At 42.1% G+C, this 25,792-nt stretch overlaps 1 protein-coding gene across 1 annotated transcript in view; it reads right to left on the bottom strand.

Annotated features, from left to right (window-relative positions):
• Positions 1 to 3,267: 3,267 nt before the first annotated feature.
• The window catches only part of PAH (phenylalanine hydroxylase), a 63,013-nt gene continuing 40,488 nt past the window's right edge, over positions 3,268 to 25,792 (bottom strand). The window contains exons 5-13 of the mRNA XM_012772682.2: positions 22,025 to 22,092; positions 16,869 to 17,065; positions 14,506 to 14,641; positions 13,389 to 13,458; positions 12,132 to 12,188; positions 10,944 to 11,039; positions 10,261 to 10,394; positions 7,154 to 7,269; positions 3,268 to 5,160 (exon numbers count right to left, since the gene is read on the bottom strand). Of these exons, the coding sequence (XP_012628136.1) occupies positions 5,117 to 5,160; positions 7,154 to 7,269; positions 10,261 to 10,394; positions 10,944 to 11,039; positions 12,132 to 12,188; positions 13,389 to 13,458; positions 14,506 to 14,641; positions 16,869 to 17,065; positions 22,025 to 22,092 (918 nt within the window). The 3' untranslated portion in view covers positions 3,268 to 5,116. The remainder of the gene's footprint in view (positions 5,161 to 7,153; positions 7,270 to 10,260; positions 10,395 to 10,943; positions 11,040 to 12,131; positions 12,189 to 13,388; positions 13,459 to 14,505; positions 14,642 to 16,868; positions 17,066 to 22,024; positions 22,093 to 25,792) is intronic.

Genomic DNA, 25,792 nt, shown 5'->3' with positions numbered 1-25,792 from the left:
GTTACTTTATGAAAAAGACACCTGCACTCGAATGTTTATAGCAGCACAATTCACAATTGCAAAGTTGTGGAAACAACCCAAGTGTTCATCAATTCACGAGTGGATTAATAAAATGTGGTATATGTATACCATGGAGTACTATACAGCTTTAAGAAACAATAGTGATATAGCACCTCTTGTATTTTCCTGGATAAAGCTGGAACCCATTCTACTAAGTGAAATATCTCAAGAATGGAAAAACAAGCATCATATGTACTTGCCAGCAAATTGGTATTAATGGATCAACACCTCAGTGGACATATAGGAATAACACTTATTAGCTATCAGGCAGGTGGGAGGGGGGAGGAGGGAATGGGTATATACAAACACAATGAATGAGATATGCAATGTTTGGGGGATGGTCACACTTGAGGCTCTGACTCAAGTGGGGAGAGGGGGCATGAGCAATATACATAACCATAACACTTGTACCCCCATAATACACTAAAATAAAAAAAAATCAGTGACTTCTCAAAGAAACCCAAGGGCCACAATTTTGGCCATTTTGAGTCTTTTTTGGTTCCATAGAAATTTGGGGGTTATTTCTTTGTGTCTATAAAAATATCAGTGGAATTTTGATAGGGATTTCATTGAATCTATAAATTGTTTTTAATTATACAGACATTTAAACAATATTATTTCTACCAATCCACAAACATGGGATATCTTTCCATTTATTTGTGTCTTCTTTGATTTCTTTCTTTAATGTTTTATAGTGTTGAGGGTATAGATCTTTCACTTTCTTGGTTAAATTTATTCCTAAGTATTTTAAATTTTTGATGCTATTGTAAATGGGATTTTTAAAAGCTTTTTGTTGATAGTTTATTGTTAGTGTGTAGAAATGCTACTGATTTTTGTTTGTTGATTTTGTATCCTGCAACTTTAATGAATTTGTTTTTTAGTTCTAAGAGTTTTTTGTTGCAGTCTTTAGTATTTTCTCTATATAAGAATTTTCTTTATTGTTTTCTAATTTGGATGCTTCTTATTTCTTTCTCTTGACTAATTTCTGTGTTTATAACTTTCAGTACTATGCTGAATAAAAGTGACAAGAGTGAGCATCTTTGCCTTGTTCCTGATTTAGAGAAAGAATTTTCAACTTTTTACCACTGAGTATGAAGTTAGCTGTAGGCTTGTGATGCCCTTGATTGTGTTGAAGTGTATTTCTTCTACACCTAATCTGTTGAGAGTTGTTATCATTACAGGATGTCAAATTTAGTCAAATGCCTTTTTCTACATATATTGAGATGATCATGTGGTTGTTGTCCTTCATTCTGTTGAGATAGTATATAAAATGTATTGCTTTACATATGTTGAACCGTCCTTGCATGCCTGAAATAAATCCAATCAGACATGGTGAATGATCCTTTTAATATGCTGTTGAATTCAGTTTGCTATTATTTTGGTGAGGACTTTTACATCTATGTTCATCAGGAATATTGGCATGTAGTTTTATTTTCTTACACTGTCTGTCTGGCTTTGATATCAGGGTTATTCTGGCCTGGTGAGTGAGTTTGGAAGTATTCCCTCCTCTCCAATTTTTGGAAGAATTTGAAAAAGATTGTTATTAGTTTTTGTTTAAATATTTGGTAGACTTCTGCAATGAAGCTGTCAAGTCCAGGAATTTTCTTTGATGGGGGACTTTTTATTATTAATTCAATCTCTTGTAAATTTGTCTGCTTAGATTTTTTTCTTTATGCTTTAGTATTGGTAGATTGTATGTTTCCAGAAATTTATCCATTTCTTCTAGGTTATCTAGTTTGTTGGTATATAATTTTTCTTGGTAGTCTCTTATGATTCTTTGTATTTCTGTGGTATCAGTTGTAATATGTCTTGTTTTATTTTTGATTTTATTTCTTTGAGTCTTCTGTTTTCAGTCTAACTAAAAGTTTGTCAATGTTGTTTACCTTTTCAAAAAAAAAACAGCTCTTAGCTTTGTAGTCTTTTCTATTGCTTTTCGAGTCTTTATTTCATTCATTTCTGCTCTCATGTTTATTTCCTTCCTTATACTAACTTTGGGCTTAGTTTATTCTTCTTTTTCTAGTTCCTTGAGATGTAACCTTAGTTTGTTTACTTAAGATCTTTTATTCTTTTTTAATGTAGGCATTCGTTGCTGTAAATTTCTCCCTTAGAACTGCTTTTGTTTTATGTCTTAAGTTTTCATATGTTGTGTTTCCATTTTCATTTGTCTCAAGATATTCCAAAATCTCTCCTGTAATTTCTTACTTGGCTCATTGGTTGTTTAGCAGCATGTTGTTTGATTTTTATATATTTGGGAATTGTCCAAAATGTCTACATTATTGGTTTATAATTTCATATCATTGTGGTCAGAAATGGTACTTGATACAATTTCAATCTTCTTAAATTTGTTAAGACTTATCTTGCAGCCTAACATATGATCTACCCTGGAGGCTGTTCTGTGTGCATATAGTTGGGTCTTGTGTTTTATCTATTCAGCCACTCTATGTCTTCTAATAGAAGAATTAATTCATTTAAATTCAAGATAATTATTGATAGGTAAGGACTTACTACCTACATTTTATTAATTGTTTTCTGGTTATTTTGTAGATCCTTTTTCATTTCTTCCTACCTTCCTTTGTAATTGATGAATTTCTATATGTGTATGCTTAGATTCGCTTCTCTTTATCCTTTGTCTTTATCTACTATATGATTTTGTTTTGTGGTTAGCATGAAGTTTGCATAAAACATCTTATACAGGCTATTTTAAGCTGATAGCAACTTAATTTAAATTATGTATAAAAATTCTATACTTTAATTACTTCCCCACATTTTATGTGTTTGGTACCACAATTTATATCCTTTTTATTATATATCCCATAAATTATGATAGTTATAGTTATTTTAATAGTTTTTGTCTTTTAACCTTTACAGTAGAAATGCTAAGTGATTTATACATCACCATTACAATCTCTTTCATATGAAAGTGTTTTATACTTTCATATGTTTTCATGTTACTAATTGTTGTCCTTTCATTTCAGCTCGGAAAGCTCCCTTTAGCATTTCTTGTAAGGTTTAGTGGTGATAGACTCCTACAAATGCTAGGAGCTAAGGGTTTCAGAAGTGAAAATAAAGTCAAAATTTCTGTTTCTATAAAGCTAACATTTTATTGGTAGATTTTTAGAAACACAACCAAATTATATAACTTGGAAACCTAGAATTAAAATTTAAATTCCTATTTTCAGAAACTTATTGAATATGAATGCTAGACACTTGTAATTTTTGTATGCATTTATTTTGATTGTACACAGCAGGATCATCCATCAGTAAAACATTACTATTGTTTCCAAAAGACTGTTCATTTACTAGAAATTAAACAAATGATAATAATAACATATTGACAATGTACTGTATCCCATTGCTGTAGACTGGGCTTTTATATCCAGATAAAAAGAGCTAAGAACTGAGTAGCACATCACTAAAAATGCAAAGATTATATTCCATTCAGAATTTAATTTCTTTCTGTGAAAATCACAGCTTAACCCTAAACTTTACCTTCAACATGAAAATATTTTTACTAGGAATAAAAATCACTGTTCCAAAATCACTGTCATTCGAAACTACTATTTCATATTTAAGTTCCAGAGTAACTAATTTACTTTTAGTGTGAAATAATGAAACATCAAAATAGCCCATTAGCAGAATGTTTTGTGTCTAGGGGAAGGTCAGAGGAGAAAAGTCCTTTAAGTCTTAAAGGATTTGCATAGTGTCTCTTCAAGTGTAGTTCTCAGACCAGCTGTGGCATCATCAATAGTAAATTCTAGGCACCATCACAGCTCTACCTGATTAGAATCTCTGGGGATGGGTCCCGAGACCTGCATTTTTAGGTAACCCAAGGTTATTAGTTTTATATTCACAGCCAAATATACTGGGTACCTTAAGTTTGAAAAAAACTTAACTTCTGACAGTCTGCCACTTGCCAATGATGTTGACATGGATAAATCACTTCCCTTCTTTAGACCTCAGTTTCACTCTAACAATGAAGGAGTTAAACTATGTAAACTATGGTCCTTTCTAGTCTTGACATATGATTCAAATGCTCATATATGTCTTCAAATAGCTGTCCCTGATCCACTAATGGGGTATCATAAGAACTACCTAAATATACGCTGGGAGGGAAGAGTAATTTATTCTCAATGTGTCTGAGGTTTCATTGCTTTGAAATTTGAATTTTCATGTCTGCATCTATTTTCTAGTGTCTTTGTAAAATCTAGTGTTTTTAAAAATGGAAATGGACTTTTCTCACTTTTACAGTAAATTTTCTTTTAAAAAAATATAATCACTAATTTATTCAATGAATATTTACTGAGCATCTACCAACCAGGCCTTTGGTCAACATCTGCTGCATCATAATTGTATGGAAAATGTCTCTTAAAACAGACTTGACAATCAACTGGAAAATGATACTGGAAATTGTGGGGATTAGGTGGGGAGTTCCATTACCTTATACAACAGTATTTGTGATTACAAAAAAAAAATACAGAAATGTTTCTATATAATGCTATAGAAAATTTTTGTAACTATTTTAATGGGCTCCTGAACTAAAGGAGATCTACACAGACACAATAGCAAAGCAGTAACTGGAATCATAGTTAATTCAAATAGAAGATGAACCTTGTAGGTCAAGATTTATATTAAACCCAATAATTCAATTCTAATGACAGTCTCTTTTTTTTACATTTACTCATATATACTCTTTTATGAGTTCTCTATGACAAATAATAACAAAAGCGTATATGAACCTTGAATGAAGCATGTCTCAATTTTAATTAATCTCATAAAATGTGACAGATTATTGATTTAACTCAATTGCAAGTCTGGAATTATCTTCTCTAAATCAAAGATGAACCCCGAAGATCTACCATTATGCTTTTGGGTATGTGTTAATATACTGTCATTTCAGATTATTTTGATTTATTTGTTGATTCTCTGTCTTGTTCCAAAAGGATTCAGGGCTGTTATTTTAAATTAACATGTCCTTGTCAGACTTTTTCTGATGAAAGAAGCAGTTTGATCCCCACCAAGAGACGCTCAGTTCACAGATCAAGTTATGCCCACGGCTTCACTTTATCTTCTGGAGGGCACTGCAAAGAATTCCAACTTCACCTACAAAAGAACACCACCCAAATAAGCCACTCATATAAAGAACAAGCACCCTTCAGGTGTCCACAATGTGCATAGCTCTAGGAGACCAGTTGGCTGTATGGATAAGCTGGTTGCCACCCCAACCTTCAAGGAGTTTACAGCCTAGTTGTGAAGATAGGATTTGGGCACTTGTGGATGGTATAGGTATTGACGTGTTTTAGGAAGTGCTAGAGCTATTAATGCAATTAGCTTCCTCTTTCCATAGGCCATTTCCCAGAGAAGGACTTAACAGGTTTCTACCCAGGCAAATCACTAGCTGCTCTGATTCTCTTTCACATTACTATCTAACAGATGCTTCAAGAAACTAAATAATTGAACCTAAAAGTATGGTTCACACAAATCTCTGGTGTCAGAATCACTTGAAGTCTACAAATTCCCGAGACTAACCACAAATTTGGTAAATTTGGTAAATTTAGTCTGGGGCTATGGCTTAGCACTGCTAATTTTTAACTAGCTCTCCAAGTGATCCTCATGCACACTGAGGTTTCAGAATGCCTGGTTTAAGCAGATAAACTCAGCCCAGGAGGCTAGGATGAAGGTGCGATGCAGCCACTTCCATTCATGCCATGTTCTCACATGCCAAGGGGGCCACAGGGACATAGACTCTTCATAGAGGTGGAAAAAGTCTTGGAAATGGATGAGTCTCACTCCCTCCTATATCCTGAGGAAGCAGAAGTATAGAGAGGCAATGAGGCCTTATATAAGGTCACATGGCTCTAAGGACACTTTGTTTCCTAAATTTGTTATTCCATGACTTTAAAAACTCCCATAATAGCATATGGAGTTATTTTTGCCTTTTTAGGGATGAGAAGGAGAGGAAAAACAGCTATGGCCTCACTTCTCTGTCTTATATCCTAACTTCTGGAGCATTTGGCTGGCTTCTTCAGTGAACAAATCTACTCCAGCTGAGTGTCTAAGATGGAATCAGCCCTGGACTTTTTCAACATGGCTGATCACAGGTGTTCACACCTAATGGGGAATGACTATCATGGTCAGGGCCAGCTCTGGTCTTCTGTATTAGAAGTGGCCCCAAGGATATTAGAGGATCACTTCAAGCCTATCTACCCTTGTGGCCTTCATTGGCATTGCATCAGGCAGGGTGCCCCACTTCACCTAGAGTTTCTCCCTTTGGCCTCCCCCCTTTGGAAGTTTAATCCTTTCTTTCATCAGCTCTTGAGTGCCTGATGTAATATTTAGAAATAGGGCTAGGTACTGGGGATTTGACAATGAACCTGACATAGCATATTGCTCAGGTCTGGTTGGGGAGACTGACAAGTAAACAACTATATAACAATGCAATAAGTCCTCTGACAGAGGAATCTGTAGGAATGCAAAGACACAGGAGGAACATCCAAACTCAGCTTCCTACAAGAAGAAATGCCTATGCAAGACTTAAAAGATAAACTGTAGTTGGGTGTCTCTAAATGGGAGTGGGAAGGAGAGTATTTTAAACACGAAGAACTGCATGGGCACAGGCTGGGAGCCAGGAGAGAGCACAGGAACTAAAAATCAACCAGCATTGCTGGAAGGGAGTATGACGGGCTAGAGAGAGAATCGGGTGATGAATAAGGTGATTTAAGAAAAACTTGTAATATCCTCATTATCAAGGAAGAGTGGAAGGCCAACAGATGAGCTGCTGGATGGTTGACAAAGTAGATGGAACCAGGCAGAATGATACCAACTGGGATGGAGAAGCAAAGGAGAAAAAGCAGCATGGCAGGGACAGTCCAGGGTTGGAAATATGGTTTGGGGGTAGGAGGTGGGGTGGAATCTAGGAAGGTCAACGGGAAAAAGACAGTCGGGCATTTCTGGCATTTTTGCAAAATTCCTCATCCTCAATGAACCCATGGCTTGCATGGAAATGCTGTTCTCCTTAATGCACTATTTAATAAATTTCTTCTTGTGCCTCTATTACTACAAATGAGAGTGGTTTCATAGGGTATAAGTTACTTACCGTTGATGGAGTCGGCCAAAATCGTAAGCTGCTGGACATTGTCCAGGACCTCAATCCTTTGGGTGTATGGGTCATAACGAACCGAGAAGGGCCGGGGGATCGTGGCAGCAAAGTTCCTGAAACCCAAACCACAGGACTGAGTGAAAGGCACCATTTGGAGAAAAGTAAGTTTAAAGGATTTCTCAGTGGCATTTCACTTTGCTATGAGTGGCGCTGAGACCTCACTAGAACAGGGGCTTCAGAAGCCAGACTGAGAAGGGGGATGGAGTTTCAGTGAGTCCTTTTGGAAGGCCTTTGTGTGTCTGTGTGTAGATACAAACACAGGGGTACACATATTTATTTAGTCACCTGTTCCAAAAAGACAGAGGTAGCTTACAATGAAAGCACATAATATAGGAAAGCCACAAGCTCTTATCATTAAATAAAATCACAAGAGTGTAAAATATAGCCAAAGAATGCTATAGAAAAAAATCTCTGAAATGCTTGACAAGTAATGCAAAGGGAGAAACAGTTCTCAAGGGTTGAAGAAAGCACTATGTTGATAATGAAATTAAATGTGGGTCGAGCGCCTCCTATGTATGTGCCTTACTGCTCTATACTCTTTACAAATATCATTCCTAATTTAACCCTCACAAAAACCTTAGGAGGTAGGTACCATTACTATCCCCATTTTACAGATGAGGAAACTGAGGCTTGGGAAGGCTATGTGACTACCAAGGCCACACTGTCAGTAAGCTGGGAAGCTGGGAAGGGGCCCAGGCAGTCTGACTCTGGCCTGCACTCTTTGCTTTCCTGCCTTCCCAGTGCACGACTCCCAGATCTGGGAGGAATCTGCCATGAGGGCCTGTGTGAGGGATCTCAAGCAACTTAATTAACTCTCAAACAACTTAATTAAGATGTCCCAAAGTCATCACAAATGCTATGTCTAAGTTGGCCCCTGGTGAAAGCAGAAGCTGCCAGTACTGAAAAGACAACGGTAGGAGAGAGTAGAGCCCTCCGCATTTGGCAAGCGTGGTTCCCAAGGTCCCGCGTCAGGCTGCTTGGGCTGAAATCTTGTCTCTGCCTACTGTGGCCTGTGGGCACGGGCAAGGGCTCTACTTCGCTGCACCCCAGTCTCCTGACTCCTCTGTAGAACTGGGGTGGCAGCAGTACCTATGTCAGAGGGCTGCAGCGAGTGCTGTTAGAGAATGGAGTCGGTGCTCCGTGAGTGTTAGCTGTATCTTTCACGAAGGACAATGGTCGAGTGCATCTCCCCACCTCCTCTTCCTCAGCCCAGTGGGTGGCATGAGCCACAGGACACATGTCTGTGACTTTGCTTGCTCCACACATGTCCCTCTTCTCCCCACAGAGCTCCTCGCTTTGGCTGTGCGCAATCTGCCCCGACCTCGCTGGACGCGTCTGTCTGTCGGGCAGTCAGTCCCGGGGCCGGCCCTCCTCTGGCCCAGAGGTAGCACGTGATCCATGCCCAGCCAATCAAACCTCTGCCTAGAATTTGATTCTGGAAACTGAAAATGGTTGGAGTTGGTTTCCCTTAGACTGAGTGCTCTGAGATGCCCAGGGCCCCTCCTTGTTTTGTTTGACCCTTGCTCTTCGGGACTCTCTTTCACCCCCACGAGCCACTTCTCAGAAGAATGGAGCTTTTGTGGTTGTCTCACTTGGGCCCTGGCAAAGCAGGTGGGCTTTCAAAGGCCTGGCAGGCCCGTGCCCTGCTGGTCAGGGACAGATCACTTGCTGCTTAGAGAGCTGTCTCCAGAAGGGCCCACCCAAATGTGATCTCAGTGTGACAGGTGCTTGTGAACACTGGTGCTAAACACCACTGCCTGCTCCAAGCCCTGGGCCAGTCACGACATCGGTGAGTTTCTCATCGTTCAATGCTTGTGCACCCTCATCTACAAACTTTGTAGTCTTATTGGAAGATTAAATCGTTAAACAGTTAAAACATGAAGAGCGCTTAGAACACTGTTTGGCACACAATAGGAACTGGGCATGTACTATCCATTATTACTGTTATTAATTACCCAGGTGGGGTCATGCACTAATCCACTAAAATCCAACCTTCAAGGGGTTTAGGAGAGAACCAGAACCGCACTTGACAGCCCTGGTGAGAGGAGGGAGAAAGGAAGGCATTTCAGGCCAAACCAAGTAGACTTGTGGGCCAGCAGTGTACCGTTAATTACTCAAGCCCAGTGCAGTGGAAGCTGACAGCCCAACTTCATAGACTCCCGGAGGCCTGTCTGTCCTTTGTCTATCACTCATCACTGCTAAGATATATATTTTTTTAGTAGTAACAAATGATGAGTGTTAGAATACGCATCCAGGTAGACCCTCTGCCCGGCCTGTCTCCTCTCCTCTCGGACGAGAGCCTGGTTGACGGGTTGCCCCAGCAAGCAGTCGGCAGGGCTGGGCCACTGAGGGTCCCGGCACCATTCCTCAGCCTCTCGCTGAACTAACTGCCTCTGAGACTGACGCTTTCGCCAATTGTTTTCTGAGTGTTTACTCTGTGTCAGGCACCATTCCAGGGGCTGGGGAAAGAGCAGGAAACAGAAAGAACACAAAGCCCTGCCCTCATGGAGCTTAAATTCTATAATATATTAGATGTTATTAATAATAAGCACTAAGGAGAAAAATCACAGAAGCACTGGCGGCAGAGCTGGGTAGAGATTTTAAGTAAGTTGGTTAGAGAAAGACACACAGAGATTAAATTTGGGTGAAGATACAGAGGAGGTAAGAGAACAAATTATGTAGATGTCTGGGAGGATGGGAGAATAAAGTGAAAAAAGGGCTTCCCAGATGACAAGACTTCTCTGATTTGGTGGGGAGAACTTTGGTGGCCATTCTGTGCCTGGGAGGGTTCAGTGACTAGGCATGGTGGCTGCATTGAACAGGGTCCAGGTGGCAGGGCTGTCCGCAGGGGTCAGCACGTCCAGCCTCCCACCAGCCAGTGGAAAGGGACGAGGGTGGAGAAAGTGGGGAGATAAGCGCTGTCCGCTGCACAGTTTCTGTGGGCACGGGAGTCCACTCTCCTGGCTGACCACCCACAGAGGAGTGGCACCAGCCCACGTCACGAGGCCCAAAGAGCTACTGGCTCACCTTGGTCACCACCTCACCTCACTTTCTGCTTGGCATCATTGAAACTCTCAGCCACGTAATACAGGGGCTGGAACTCCGTGACGGTGTAGTTCTGGATGGCTGTCTTCTCCAGCTCGAGCGGCAAGCGCTGCGGCTTGTCTGATAAGCAGTACTGCAGGCCCCAGGTGAAAAGTTTCCATGGTTAACTCAGGATCCCTGTCCCTGCTACATCCCACAGGTCCTTTGTGTATCCTCTCTCATCACACCCTCATGTCCTCTACACCCCAGCCCAAATGCAGCCCACATTATTTTGCATATACTAGATGCTACTCTTCATTGCTCATCTAAAACCTCCAGCCAAGATAGAAAGAAGTAATCCATTCCAACCACTTCTGAGTAAGGTGATCCACAGATAGTGTGGAAGGCAACCACATTTTCTGGTATATGTTTCTGTACATACAAGGCTGCATGCGCAGTTCGACCTTGGGATAAGGAGGCCCCTCCTGCCTAGGCACCTGTGCACTTGCAGTTCAATTGCTACCATGAACACCCACAGCCAGGATCAAATCATAGCTGCTAAGGTACCAATCACTGGAGCATGAATGAGCCCCTAGGTTGCATCTCACAATGGATGTAAATGGGGTTTCAACAACACCGAAAGAACAAAAATGGTCTCCTGAACCCACCATTTTCAAATCCATTCTTGGTTCCAGGGTCATACCTGTAATTCACCAAAGGACGAGAGGAGCCCAGCACCATATGCCTTTATGGAGTCTCCTTGTTTGCAGAGGCCAAACTCCACGGTAAACCAATAAATCTGGAATAGACAGTTAAGCTGAGAGCACACCTGTGATGGCTAATTTTATGTGTCACTTGACTGGATAAAGAATACCTAGACAGCTAGTAAAGCATTGTTTCTGGATGTGTCTGTGAGGGTGTTTTGGGAGGAGATTGGCTTGTGAGCTGGTGAACTGACTGGGGAGGCTCTGCCCTCAATGTGGGCAGGCACCATCCAACTGGCTGGGGTCCTAGATGGAACAAAAGGACAGAGGAAAGCCAAAAATTCTCTTCCTCTCTCTCTCTTTCTCTCTCAGAGCAGTATACCCTTCTTCTCCTGCCCTTGGACATCAGAACTCCAAGTTCTCTGGCCTTTGGACCCCAGGACTTGCACCAGGCTCCCCTTACCCCTTTGTTCCCAAGCCTTTGGCTTCAGACTGAGAGTTACACCATTGGCTTCCCTGGTTTGGGGGCTTTCGGACTTTGAGCCATGCCACTGATCTTTCTGGTTCTCTTTCTCATTCATTCTCTCTCTCTCTCTCTCTCTCTCTCTCTCTCTCTCTACACACACACACACACACACACACACACACACTCCAGGAAAGGGGAAGGCAGCAGATATTCTAGGACCAAGGACAGAATTGCTGAGGTAGGCTCCTGTGCAGGTTTGTTCTCTGAATCAGCAATGACCTCTTATCACTTCTCTGGGCCCTGCATCTCACCTTATCCAGTCGCCAGTTGAACCAAGAGTTGGCTAAGTGCAAAGTGTGATGGAAGCATGAAGGGTGCTGGGAAACCCCCGAAGAATGCTCCCTTCAAAGCTGTGAATCCAGACTACTTCATAAACACACTTTGTGTCCAAGGGCTTTCGAAAGTTATTACTACAGCCTTTTGGTGTTTTCAAGACACTCCGTTTAAAATTATGTGTAAACATCTATATGCAGCTGATTTCAAAATCAAACCATTAAAGAGAAATCAAAATTATGAAGTTTCATTTGTGCAGATGTAACCAATAACATTCTGATATTTTTTTCCAAATGACTTGGGTTCCAGGGAAGGAGCAAACCCTCAAAGAACTGAGAGCCATAACCCATGGCACCCCCACCATCAACCCGGGAGAGAAGGGACTTACTGTGGCGAGTTTCTCAATGTACTCATCAGGGGCACCCAGGGAGGCAAGGCCAATTTCCTGTAAATGGGGAGAAACAGAGTCATTGGAATAGCTGGGATCTGCCTATCTTCAACCTTCGCCCTCAGTCCCAACCTGGTACTTGACCACAGGAAGGTGATGGTGGCCAGACGCCTTCAGGAGGACCCAGATAGACTCTGAGTATTCTGTCAAGTCTTTCCTGGCCACACATTTTAGAAACACAGATTGCTAGAACAGAGAAAACCTTTCACCATCACTCGGTTCTTTGTGTTCATTTTACAAAGGAGGAAACTGAGGCACAGAGAAGGGAGGTGACCTGCTCATGGTCATACCGTCAGTTAGTGTCTAATGCTTTATCTCTTGACTCTAGATCAGTAATTATTCTTCCACAGCACATTGGAACATTCTAGGAGTATTGGATGAGTCTTAATCATGTACCCTGAGAATACCACAGGAGAACTGCAGGTATGTGGTTGACATCCATCGAGGCACAAAGTGGCTGTCAATGAGTTCTGGGTCCCACAGCCGGTCACTGGCAGTGTTGGGGTCAATGGGTGCATCAGAGTCTTCATGCAACCTTTCCACAAGCCCAACCATCCAGCCATGGCTTTAGGCTGCCTTTCAGTGCCTGGCATTAGTAGAATTCCCTCACTCATCCAAAAACATTGTTTTGAGCTTTTTCACCACTGTGGAAGATGAATCAAAGTCTAGGCTGCTGCTTTGATGATGGTGATGTGACATTTGGCTCTTCCTTTTTTGTCAACTATAAGTCAGGCTATTGGAATTGATTCTTGACAAATATCATCTTACTTAATTCAAGCATATACACAAATGACTACCTGACAAGGCAGAAAGTTGCAAAAGCCTTAAAAAGGTTGAGGGGAAGTAGTAGGAAAACTTGGAAGCAGGTGAAATAACTCCTGCATGGGGATCAGGAAGAGATTTTCATGGATAAAAACGCTCTTAAACTACATCTGATAGGACAAGTGAAATTGGCAAATTCAATGACACACATATGAGTCAGGGGATGCGCAATTAACCAAACCCATGTCGTGCATGGTCCCTGGAATGGGTACTCAGCTACCTTCACAGAACAACACACTCATCTCAGGTGGGGTCATAGAATTCTCTGGTTTCCGTTCTTGCAGAGGTTGCCAGGGCCCCTCCATGGGCTCAACTCATTTGAGCAATCCAGGTCCCAGCCATATAACTAGAAGGCTAAGGAGATCCATTCCTTACCTGGGAAAACTGGGCAAAGCTGCGATCTGAAAACAAGGGCACATGTCCCAACAGTTCATGGCAGATGTCACTGAAAGACAGAAAGCACAGAGATTGGGGGAAGGAAGACTAAGCTAAGCCAGACCCAGTCTTTCCACATGAGAAATGGGCAGGAAGACAGGAAGTAACTCATGGACTTATGACCTGTTTTCCAGGATTAAGGGATATGCAGAGCTCGGGTCAGATGAGCCAAAGTAGAAGAGAAAAGGACAAAGGGGAAAGAAAACTAAGGGACAAGACATATCAGCCAGTGGTCTTAGGAGTATGCTGAGTGGGGTGCAGGGCAGAAGAGCCAGTCTTCCTGTGGGCATCCTCCCACACACCTAAGTGAGCTGTGGGTCTTGGACACTTCTCATCCCAAGTCTCCTCCTTGATGATAACTTCTTTGGGCAGGTACAATATGCTCAGTTATTCCCACTGAGAACTAAAAGAACCCCCCAAAATAGTGCTGCTCTTTTCTGAGTCTGAAGGGGGACAACGGTAAGGGAAGAAAAGCTACATTTATTTAACACTTTAGGTGCCACATCCATTTGAAACAGGTCTTTTCTGATTTGTAGCAGTGAATTTTGTAGCCATGGAAAAATAATTTGGGGATATCCTACTGATTTGTTTTGTTTAAATTGTGTAAGTTTTATCTGATGAAGGAGATGGCTAAACACCAAAGTAAGAAGCACAGTGGTTGGCCATTCTCTACCTCTAGCCAAGACACGATCTAGACAAGGAAAGATTAGAATTATCTAGATGTGTATTGAGGAGGTGTTGAGAGAGTTTAGCTGTCCCTTATTCCTGTTCCCATTTGTAATTTCATATCTCTGACTTCAGAATTTGAGTAGGTTCTCTCATTTCCACTGCCAGGGGAGTTCTGAATCCTTGGATCACAGGATGCCCAAATTTCCAATCAGTCTGGTCCATTTGGACAGAGAAAATACTCAGAGTAGATGATCATATTTCTGCCATCAAACAATACAGGCAACTAGTCCTGTGGACCAGCCAGCAATGAACCCAAACCTCATTCCTGGAGCAGGAAGAGGTGACGCTCGCTGTGCCTGGCAACTGGTAGCTAGAGGACAATACTCACGGTTCGGGTGTGTACATGGGCTTGGATCCATGTCTGATGTACTGTGTGCAGTGGAAGACTCGGAAGGCCAGGCCACCCAAGAAATCCCGAGAGGAAAGCAGGCCGGCCACAGGTCTGAGGCGGAAACCAGTGCAAGCTGGGAAGCAAAGGAAAAAGAAAACTCAAAGCCCATCACAGCGTAGCCAGAGAGGCCTGAAGACCTCCAGGCAGGGAAGAAAGTACACACAACTGCCCGGGAACATGCCAAGCAGACTTGGCTTCAACTCTCTGCCCTATTACTTTCTAGCTGTGTGATTTAGATCAAGTAAATTCACACTTCTCAGCCTTAGTTTTCCTATCTTCAAAATGTGGATAGATACTTCTTAGGGATATTCCACTAATTAAAAGAGCTAATAACTATAAAGTGCTTAGCACAGAACCCGCACATTAGAGACACCTAACAAATTTAGCTTTCACTACTGTTTGTGAGGGCAGAACACTTATTGCTTTACTTTTCTTGTTTCCAAAGTAGAGAGGGAATTTTCACTCCATTTTCCAGAAGGGAAGAGTATGAAAGGAACCCTTCTTGCTTCTTACTGCACCTCACACAGTCTACCCCATAAGGAGCAGTGATTAGTCTGGGTGTAGCATTTGGGAAGAGGAAATGAATATTCTCAAGTTAACCCTTCCTGTACTGCCCTCTCTCCTGATTGCCCACAGAGGAGCACATGCTGGTCTGCTGCCGGGAGGCCCACCACCAGACAACGCAAGTGTCTCCTGAGCTACTCAGATTCTGCTCTTGGCTATGCAATGGACTATGCTCCGTAAATTGGCAGCTAAATTTACTAATCAAGGGGCAAAATATTAGGAAGTCCATTTGGCTACACATCTATACCACATTCTCTACATAGGTTTTTGTTTTGTTTTTTAAGCTGACATTTTGATCATTGTCTCTCTGGTTCCTGCATCTGTCTCTCAATTTGTTCGAAACTTGGCAGAAGAACAATAATGACGGTGAAAATGATAATAATAGTTAACACTATATATTACTTGCCATATGTCAGACACTATTCTAAGTACTTTATGTATACTATTAAACCTCACAATAATCCTATGAGATAAACGTTCTTAGTAGGCCGACTTTACAGATGAGAAGCTGAGACACAGAGAGGTTAAAGCTCTGGTCCACAGTCACAACCACAGGGAGTGTGGCTTTAGAGCTTGTTCTCTTAATCACTATTAGAAGACTTTCCAACTTGTAGTGTTACTGTTTTATTATTCTCATCATTGGCCATGACAACATGGGTAATCAGCTAAAGAATATCTTTAGGATCCCTTGGGTCTCCCCTTATGTTCTGTGTGTCTTTGGGCTAAAGCACACTCTGCTTGGTTTCTCACACGTTTCTTTGTCCGAGAAGGCAAGACTCTCTAATTGAAAAGGACCCAAAAGGTCATCCAGCCCACCCCCAATATATCCCAGTATATCCCAGCTACAACCTCCCTCCCTGCTACCTCGTTTCCCTGGCTAACTGCCCTGGTGTTGTCCACTGCCACATGGCTCTGATGCATAGAAAATTCTTTATTTCTATAACCTGTCGTCGGTCTCCCTACTTTTTCTCATTCTACCTGGCACATAGTAGGTGTTCAATAAATTTCAGTTGATTGTTTTGTTTTGTTTTTGCTGAATTAACACCTTCCTGGCAAAAAAGAAAACATTAATCACCCCTACACATGATGCGCAGAGGCCCACCTCCCAGACAGTGCATGTGCCTCCTGAGTTACTCAGATTCCAATTCAGCCCAAATTCGCAGAGTGCCTACTGTGTGTGCAGCACTACGATGGGTGCGTTCATTTGCAACATCTTATTTCATGCCCACAATCTCCCTATGAAAAAAGTTAGAGTTGACACAGTCTCCATTTGACAGATGACAAAACTGAGGCAAGTTCATCCAGCTAGAGGGGATCAGAGACAGGATTTGCACCAGATGCACAGACTCAGAGCTCAGGGCTCTTGGCTCTGCCCCCACAAATAACTCATTTCTTAGACAGTCACACACTGCAGTTAGCTCATAACACAGAAAGAGCTGCAGGGAGAACCCTCACTGGGAACCAACAGCTTCAAGTGTGAAAGAAAATACTTTTCCTATGTATACAGCCAAATCCACACCTGATGTCTTTGCTTGGATGAAAGTAAACTAACAGTGGAGGCTAAAGAGAAGGCATAGCACAGTGAAATTCCTTTCTTTCTGGGAGACTCAACCTACCCACATCCCACAAGCACACATGCCCATACTCACCTCTGTGTATGTTCTTTCCTCTTCCCTTTCCTCTGCCCTAGCCCTCCCCTACTTCCCGCTGGGCCGTTGGCCCTGATGTGGACTTACACTGCAGGAATTGAGAGACGTCTTCCAGCTGGGGAATGTTATCTTCGTGGAAGCCACAGTACTTTTCCAGAAGTGGAAAAATGTGATTGTGCTCGTAGCAAGCGTGGGTTTTGTACAAAGACTTCAGAGTCCTGAACACTGTGCCCCATGTCTTCTTTTCTTCCTCCGTGTATTCCACTCGAGGGATGGGCTGCCCACTAGAACACAAGCATAAAATTTGTGTCCCCAGCAGGGCAGGGGCAGAGCGGAGGACACAGGTAAGGCTAACAGAGGGAGTGGGCGTCCAGAGTCTGTGAGCTGCCACCACTGACTACAGTGGATTTCAGAAGTTATTTGACAGAGGACAATTTCACTTCTTGAGACAGGGAACGCTGTTGTGGAAAGAGCGATTTGGTTAAGCAATGCTACAAGCCTTACAAATACATTGAGGATTTGCTCTTACTTTGGGAAATCACTTGGCTTTTCTGTCTTCTAACTCTCCAGTTGTTTACCTACTGTGGAAATTCACTTACCTTCAGGGGCCAGGCAGGTAACATAAAGGCATACAGTAACAGGCATAAGGCAGGGAGAGTGAGGGCTGAGACAATTAAAGAAGAATGCATTCTCTTTCTAAACAAAGACATCTAAGTTCAGTGAAAGCAACATAGTGCTTTGTATTATTTCAACTAAAGCAATTATGTTATACCTGTGGGCTAAACTGGGCTTATTATGTGGTCCATGAGTTTGAGATCCCTTTGTTTAGTGGGCATGCACTTATTGGATTTGACATTTCTGCTCCTGGGAAGTTATAAAGGTATTTAAATACCTGCTAAGATTCCACAATATATACATATATCAAAATATCATGTTGTATACCATAAATACATATAACTTTTATTTGTCAATTAAAAAATAAATACGTTCTAGATCAAAGGTAATAAATAAATATTGGAACAAGGAGGGAACCGATAAATAAATACACACTAAACTATCCAATATTATGATACCTTATACCTTACCTACATGGAGCTAACTCACACCAAGCTTGTTAAAGTACCTATTCCGGACCCTGCCTCATAGATCCTGAATCTTTGGCAAAAGGGAAGGCCCAGGTACCTGGATTCTAATAAGTTCCCCAGGTGACTCTGATGCAAACTACAGTTTTATAGCCATTCGTTTGAAAAGTCCTTTTGTAAACCACGTAAGAATGAGCCGTGCCCTGAACGGCAAAAACAAATGAAAACCAAACAAAGCCTGACTTCAAAGATCAGTGACTATTCCCTGGGCTGGAGGTCTGTTTCCCTCGCAGGGGACACAGAGTCTGGGACAAAGTGAAACTGTTTACCACAGAATCATAGATCATCATCAGGCTCCAAAACTAGGGCTCTCCTGTCCTTTCAGAGTTGTAGCTCATCCAAGGACACTAAAGCAAACTCTTTGTTATTTTCTACGGAAAGGTGGCAGGGATCAGAGAGAAAAGACAGATTTTTCCTTAAGAACTGAAAGCAGGGCAAGCTCAGAGGGCCTTGTGGTAGCCAAAAGGGATGACAGTGAAAGGCATATCAAGTCAGTCCTTGCCTAAGAAGGCAGCACTGTTTCAGGGCTAAGCACTGAGGGAAGAGAAGAGCAGAGAGCGACTGCTCAATGCTTGGTCCTCCACTCACCAGCTGAGTGATCCCTGGCAATTTAGTAAGCCTCTCTGAGCCTCAGTCTGTGCAGCTGTTACATGAGCTAATAATAAGTAACTATTTGTAAGGTGTGGATAAAATTAAGAGAAATACTACATATAAAGTTCTTCCCATTGGAACTGACAAATAATCATCACTGGATAATTGATCATTATCATCATTACTAATGCTCATTTAAAAGAGAAAGGTATATGCTCTTTCTGCAGAAAAGATTAAGAGATGGTAACATCCTGGACCAAGAAGTCCCTCTGGTTGACATTTGCTGTTCTAGGGACCTAACATCTGTTCCCACTTCTTCCTGGAAAGCACCTTTCTCCCCTCTCAGTCTGTGAGAAGGAGAAGAAACACCTACCTTCAGAGGGGGGCATATGACCAGATTATGCAGATTATGCTAACTGGAGTGTTTCAGTCCCCTGGGCCCAGTGACTGCCTGAGAGAAGGGCCCATCACCCAATCAGAGCAGTGAGACTCAATGACAGAACTCTGGCCAACTTTCTTGGAGGAGGACAGAATCTCTAATTGAGTTGAGGTATCAGCCTAGAGATGCCGGGTCCCTCTCCAAGAAAGATGAGGCCAATGTCTGAGGGCAAGGCCAATGCAGAAGACACTAAAGTCAAACAAGGGGAGACCTGGAGCTGCCTGTGCCTAAACCACCTCCCTTAAACGCTTCATTTATAGGAGCCATGAAATCCCCCTTTTTGTCTGAACTGACTTGCAGCTGAAAGATACAAACTTCTATGATCCATTTCATCTATTCCTAGACAAAACTTAAGAGTCCCATCCTCACCCCAGTACAATCAAAAACTGCTGCAGCTGCCTTTTAGATGGTTCTAGACACAATTCCTGGCTCTGCTTCCAATTCACCACTTTGACTCTTCACTCTTATATGTTCTCTTGGATTCATTCATTCATTCAACAAATATTCACTGAGCACCCAGCGTGCTCTGTACAGCAGGGGATAAAATAGTCAACAACTCCTGCCCTCACGGAGTTGACGTTTCTAGTGAGGGGAGACAGAAAGCCGGCATGATTCGCTTAGGTGGTAGAAAGTGCTGTGGAGGGAAAAGAGGGTGGGGCAGGAGGGCAAAGGTATAGGGAGTATCAGGGAGGGTTTCGGTTTCACAACAGTGTGTGGAGAGCATCTGGCTGAGAAGATGACACCTGAGTAAAGATCGGAGGAGCTGAGGGCTCCCTGCTTCACTTTGGAGTCATCTTTTCAGCCTGCACGTACCTGTTTGAGGCTCTGACTGCACTTTCCTGCAGGTTTATCTGCACAGCACCACTCTCTGAAGTCTGGGACAGTGACAGCCCTATGCCCCTTGTATACCTCCGGGGCAGCTCATCCTGACCTAGATATGTTGGTGCCCCAGGGCCCCTGCTTTCCTGGGAAAAGGCGGGAGAGCCTGAATTCTAACTCTGCAGCTTCCTAGCTTGGTGGAGGACTTGGGCAAATTTTAGAAAGCAAAATCACCATAAAAAAAAAAACAAAATACATACACACATACACACACACACACACACACGAATGTGAAAAGATGACACTAAATAGGCTGCATAAAGGATGTATGTTTATAGTATGAGAGTGCAAACAGGAAGGCAGAGTGTTGCCTTGTTCGACCTCAGCTAGAGACGTTAGCCTCAGTAGAACCAAATGTTTCCTGCTCTTTGCAGGTCCTGTAATGATGGTGAAAGTAGACAGTGAGTACTGATTTGGGGATCACAAACACATTTAAGCAAGTAGGAAAATTCACAAACACAGAATGTGTGAATCATGAGGATCAACTGTACCAGATGCCAAGGTGAGAGGCAATTTCAAAGGAAGGGATGGTAAACAGCATTAAAAGCTTGTAAGAGATGAGATAAATTGAGGCCTGAAATAGGCTTTGAGTTTGAGGACAAGTTCAGCCCTTAACTAGTGACATGACCTTGGGCACATCATTTAGCCATCTGGGATTGGTCTATCAAAGGTAGGAAGTCGACTAGAAGATCTTTAATGTCTTTCTGAAAGCCCAGCCATCTATGGATGGATTTCATAACCAAGTTAACTGAGTACCATCCAGGAATTGTGAGTTATTCCATCAATTCCACTCTTCATTAGATTTAACATTTTTATGGAAAGGAGGGTGAAGAAGATCATTTATACCCTGGAATATCAACAGCCCAGAAGAGAGGGAATGTGCCCCCACACACCTCCTCCTTGATGTACAGAGAAGTGCAGTCTCCAGCCCCAGAGTCCCCAGACACTCAGGGATGTGGCTGAGAATAACTTTGGAGGTGTAGGACCTTGGTGAGTTCCTTAACTTTTTTAAGCTTTAGTTTAAAAAAAGAGGAGATGTTATCAAGACTAAACAAAATAATACATGCAAAGCATCTAGCAGAGCCCTAGGCACACAGCAAGGACATAATACATATGATCTGTTATTATCGACTATCAGAAGAAGGACTCTTGCCTATACCTAATTTGATGGTGTCTACCTGTCCATGCTGGGGGCAAAGGTGGGGACAGGGGTCACCATTTTCAGTCATCCCTGCTTGGCCCAAGCCAAGGTTCAGACTGACCTAGATCTGTCCAAAGGTAGCATGGTTTGGGATCCTTCCAATACCAGGAGTCATTCAGAGAAGAGAATTTTCTCAATTTCTGTGGAAGTCTTCATGTTGAAGGTCACTTGGTATTCAGTATACCAGAGGCCCATCATCTCTGTTTCCCTAAGAGTCTATCAAAGCTGTTGAAGCGGTGTGCTGAACAACTTTGAAGTTTCTTCTTGTGCTTGTCTTTCTTACTTCTTTAACTCAGGAGTGGCCCTGTCCCCAAAACACTAAGTTTCCCATGGTAGCATTTCTGTAGTCCCTGAGCACTCCAAACAGCGAAACTATTCTCTTTCCAAACAACATATTCGATATTTGCATTTTCTTTTGGCTAAAGTAGGATAAGGGAGGAGCATAGAATCCCAGACAGAAAAAAAACCGAACCCATCCTAAAATTGCCCTTCACAACTGGGTCAGACCAGATAAAAGTAGAACGCTGAAGCTTGGCTGGCCTGAGATCTCAAATGATTCATTATTTCAGTGAAGCAGCCAGCTCCTTCTTGAATGTAAATGATCCTCTTTTTCCTTCTTCCCTGTTTAATGTGGAGAAGAGCAGAGGCTGTTTTATTCAGGACTGAGGCCTTTTATAATTACTTCAGACGCCACTGCATAATTAGACAACAAAGCTGGGGAGAGAGCAGGGCCCCCGCACAGTGGGTAATTTTGTTTTGTCTAACGGCAATTTTTACACACATGTTATCAAGGGGGGGGGCGGGGCTTATACACACACACACACACTCTCTCACACACACACACGAACACGTGCGCGTGTGCGCAGAGAATGCAAGACTCTCCACATCTGTGTTTTCCAGCCTCGGCTGGTGGAAGGCAAGGGAGAGGCAGGTCAGGGGTGCGCTCTTCTTTCCACTGCCCCCTCCCCCCGGACAAACACGGCAGACTTACTGGCGGTAGTTGTAGGCAATGTCAGCAAACTGCTTCCGTCTTCTTCGGTACACAGGATCTGTAAAACCCTAAAAAGGAAAAGAGACACCTGATTCCTCAAGGCTTCCGAGAAAGGCCTGGCACCTTTATGAACGCCTTGAGCGGGGACTCTCAGGCTATGACAGTTCATGTCTCTTTCCTCAGTGCATGAGCCAATGCATGTCTCACATCGTGAACCGAAGTGCCGCCTTCAGTTCAGCATGAGCCACCCTGCTGTGGGCTTCCAATGTGCAAACGATGCACAGGTACACCCTAGTCTTAAAGAAATCTATCTCATCTACAGCACATCTAACTTATAAACTTGCTAAATTAGGCAAAGTTGTAAGATGAATGTCTATGATGAAGATATACAATATCCATTTAACTTCTGACCAATGAATGGTGTGTGTCTAGCACTGCCTCCTAACTTTTTGGTAGACAAACAGGTACATGCTTACTGCTATTGCAATTTTTTTAAATTTCCATTTATTGAGTGCCTACTATGTGCCAGTCTATGTGTGCTAGGGACTTAATTTATTTATAACTCTCACAAAAAACTTGTAAGGTAGACCAGTATGATCAGCCCCTCCTGCCCAGAAGAAACAGTGAGTCATTTCCATTTATTGAGTGCCTACTATGTGCCAGTCTATGTGTGCTAGGGACTTAATTTATTTATAACTCTCACAAAAAACTTGTAAGGTAGACCAGTATGATCAGCCCCTCCTGCCCAGAAGAAACAGTGAGTCAGATAATTGCAATCATAGTGAAGATGAGGCCAGGACTTGGATCACCCAGTTCCATGCTTTTTGGACCACATGTCAGTAATTGCTGACCACAGCAGGGGCTCAACTAACTGAGAAATCTGTCTCTTGGGATCTAAAAAGGATGATAATGTTTCTCCTCTGTGGCTGACTTGCAGACAGCCTTTTCCCAAGGATTTGTAAGCAGCACACTTCCAGGTAAAAAGAGGCTAAGTGTGTCTTTGAGTATTTGGGGTGGGGGTGGGGGGACCTCCCTGATTCAGCAGTGATCCCCATTGATTAAAAGAGCATTTTCCAAAACAGTTGATTGCAAGACAAAAGACTGGCGTCATCACAGTAGAGCTCTGTTCTGTTTCCTCCAAGCCTTTCCCAATAAGCCATGCCACCCACCACCGCAGCTTGCAGTTTCCCTGCTCTACCAACCCTCCAAACCAAGGAGTTAATGAATCCAAACAAAGGCTTGTATTATGGAGAGCAATATTTAAAGGAGACTTTTAAAAAGAGAACTATTTCCTGAATTTTAGATATTGCTTTTTGTTTTGTTTGGTTAATTGGTTGAGTTTTTGATTTTTGTTTTTTTATTATCTATTTATTTTGAAACAGACTCTGTCTCTGTTGCCTAGGCTAGATTGCAGTGGCATCCTTATAGCTCACTGCAACCTTAAACACCTGGGCTCAAGAGATCCTCCGGCCTCAGCCTCCCAAGTACCTCAGACTACAGGTGCATGCCACTGTACCTGGCTAATCTTTTCTATTTTTGGTAGAGAAGGGGTCTCACTGGTGCTGGTTTCGAACTCCTGACGTCAAGCGATCCTCCCGTCTCGGCCTCCCAGAGTGCTAGGATTACAGTCATAAGCCACCTCGCCTGGCCTGTTTTTTGATTTTTAAACAGGGTCTACCAGTAATTGCAAAGAAACAGAGGTCAATATATATAATGTAATTTCATCTGAGATTCTGTAGCATAGAGTCTGGCACACAGAAGGAACTACAAACACTTTTTGAAAGAAAGAAGAAAGGAAGAGAGGGAGGAAAAGAGTCTTTTAGTTTGCTTCCTAGAATATATTTTGAAAAACAGAAAATCCAAATGTTTCACATTGGAAAAGTAAAGTAAAATTATTACACTTTTTGTATTCCAAAGCTAACTTCTAGATAATTTGATTCTTCAGTTTACAGAAGATTCCATGCCATGGTTATTACAAAGTTTAACTCTATTTTCAAAGTTTAACTCTGTTTTCCTTAGAGCACTGAATGGTTTTATCATTAATTATAGATAATAAACCTTAGGAATCTGAGAAATTAAAGCTACTGCTGGGTCTCAATTTTACTGGGTGAAGGTAAGTTTGTTTGAGATGATATGGTAAGAAAATTGGGCACCATGAATTGATTTCCAAGCAGCACTAAGACACCCTTTTAAAAACCTGTCTACTGGACTAAATGAAGAATACTTATTTATCCATATCTCCAAACTTAGAATTCAAAATAAAACTCTAGTATTAGTCAAACATTAAGGTTTGACTGTTACAGTCATCCTCACCTGCCAGTCTTATTTAACAGTCAGTAGTTAATTGCTTTCTCCAGGCTCTAAGTATAAAATGTAGACTTTTGAACCTGTAAGGCACCACAGAGACCATCTACTTCTCCATTTTGATCTAGAAATGACAAAAATGAAGCCCATAGGGCTATTTGTCCAAAAGCCTTGAAGTGCAGAACCAGCACCTCCATTGGGATTGTATAGCCACACCCAGGCTGGCGAGGTGAGATTTGAGGGTTGAAGCAGGAAACCAGGGAGCCAAAAGAATTCCTTTAACCAGTAAATTTCCACTTCAACGTGCTGCCTCCAGGAATGAGATGTCCATGACCATTTCTCGCCCCTATTCAGCTTTATTGTTTAACTTTAACATGCCTTGTTTAGGTGGCTTAAAATTTTTTCCACTTATGAAAATTAACAGCTTAATATAACATTATATAGCCAGTAGGCATCAACTATGTTAGAGGAAATCTATAAATATATGAATGGAATGATGGAAGAAATGCACCAAACTCTAATAGCTGCTACCTCTAGGAAGGGGAAAAAATAGATAACAGTAACTGTTTTATTCCTCTATATACTACTTATGCTTTTGGAATGTTCTACTTTCAGCATGAGTTTCTTTTATAATTAGAAAAAAAAGCAAAATAATATTAAAAATCCATCTCAGATCATTTTGGGGAAGTGGCAGAAGATAAGTAAGTGCATTGAGACACATGAATGTACACATATACAATTTACTGGGCAGATTTTCCATGTGGGAGGGTTTCTAACCATGGTCCTTTCCAGCTCCAAGCTTCTGAAACATTCATTATCTGCCTGCAAACGGGCCCCCACCAACTGGATTGCACGGACTTTTGCTCTGTGGTCAGAGAGATCTATGGCCTTAAAGCCCAGCCTCTTGGGGATTTGGCCTTGCATCTGTTGGGCTGCCAGATGACCACAGATCCTCTGTGGTCACCCACGTAGAGGGCATTCAGAATTAAGCTACACTTGGTGAAGACTGATCGCCCTGTCTCGATTTAGACTAATAGCAGCAATTTTGGTAGCACTGCATGTAATTTATTTATAATCACTCTGTCTCAATTAAACTAATAGCAGCAATTTTGGTTGCACTGCATGCAACCAAGTGTGTTTTGACAGGAAAACATATTGTTGGGGAAGGAGTGGTGGGGAGAGGGGGCAGAGAGGAGGAGAGGATGGGAGAAAGTGGAGAGAATACTACAGGATGCAAAGTTGTAACATCACCTAAAGCTTACATGCAAATCCTATTCTTAATCTCAGAAATTTTATTACTGGGATATGTTGAGGAGTATGATTTCTTGTGGGTGGTTTTGGGGAGAGGGTAACTACAGTCATGCATCACATTTCTTTAGACAAAAGACACATATAAGATGGTGGTCCCATAAGATTATACAGTAATATCATATTTTTGCCGTACGTTTTCTATGTTTAGATATA

This window comes from Microcebus murinus, chromosome 10 (assembly GCF_040939455.1).
Source record: "Microcebus murinus isolate Inina chromosome 10, M.murinus_Inina_mat1.0, whole genome shotgun sequence".
Lineage (NCBI taxonomy): Eukaryota > Metazoa > Chordata > Mammalia > Primates > Cheirogaleidae > Microcebus > Microcebus murinus.
Note: the sequence above shows the minus strand (reverse complement) of the source record. Positions and strands in the feature narration are given on the sequence as shown.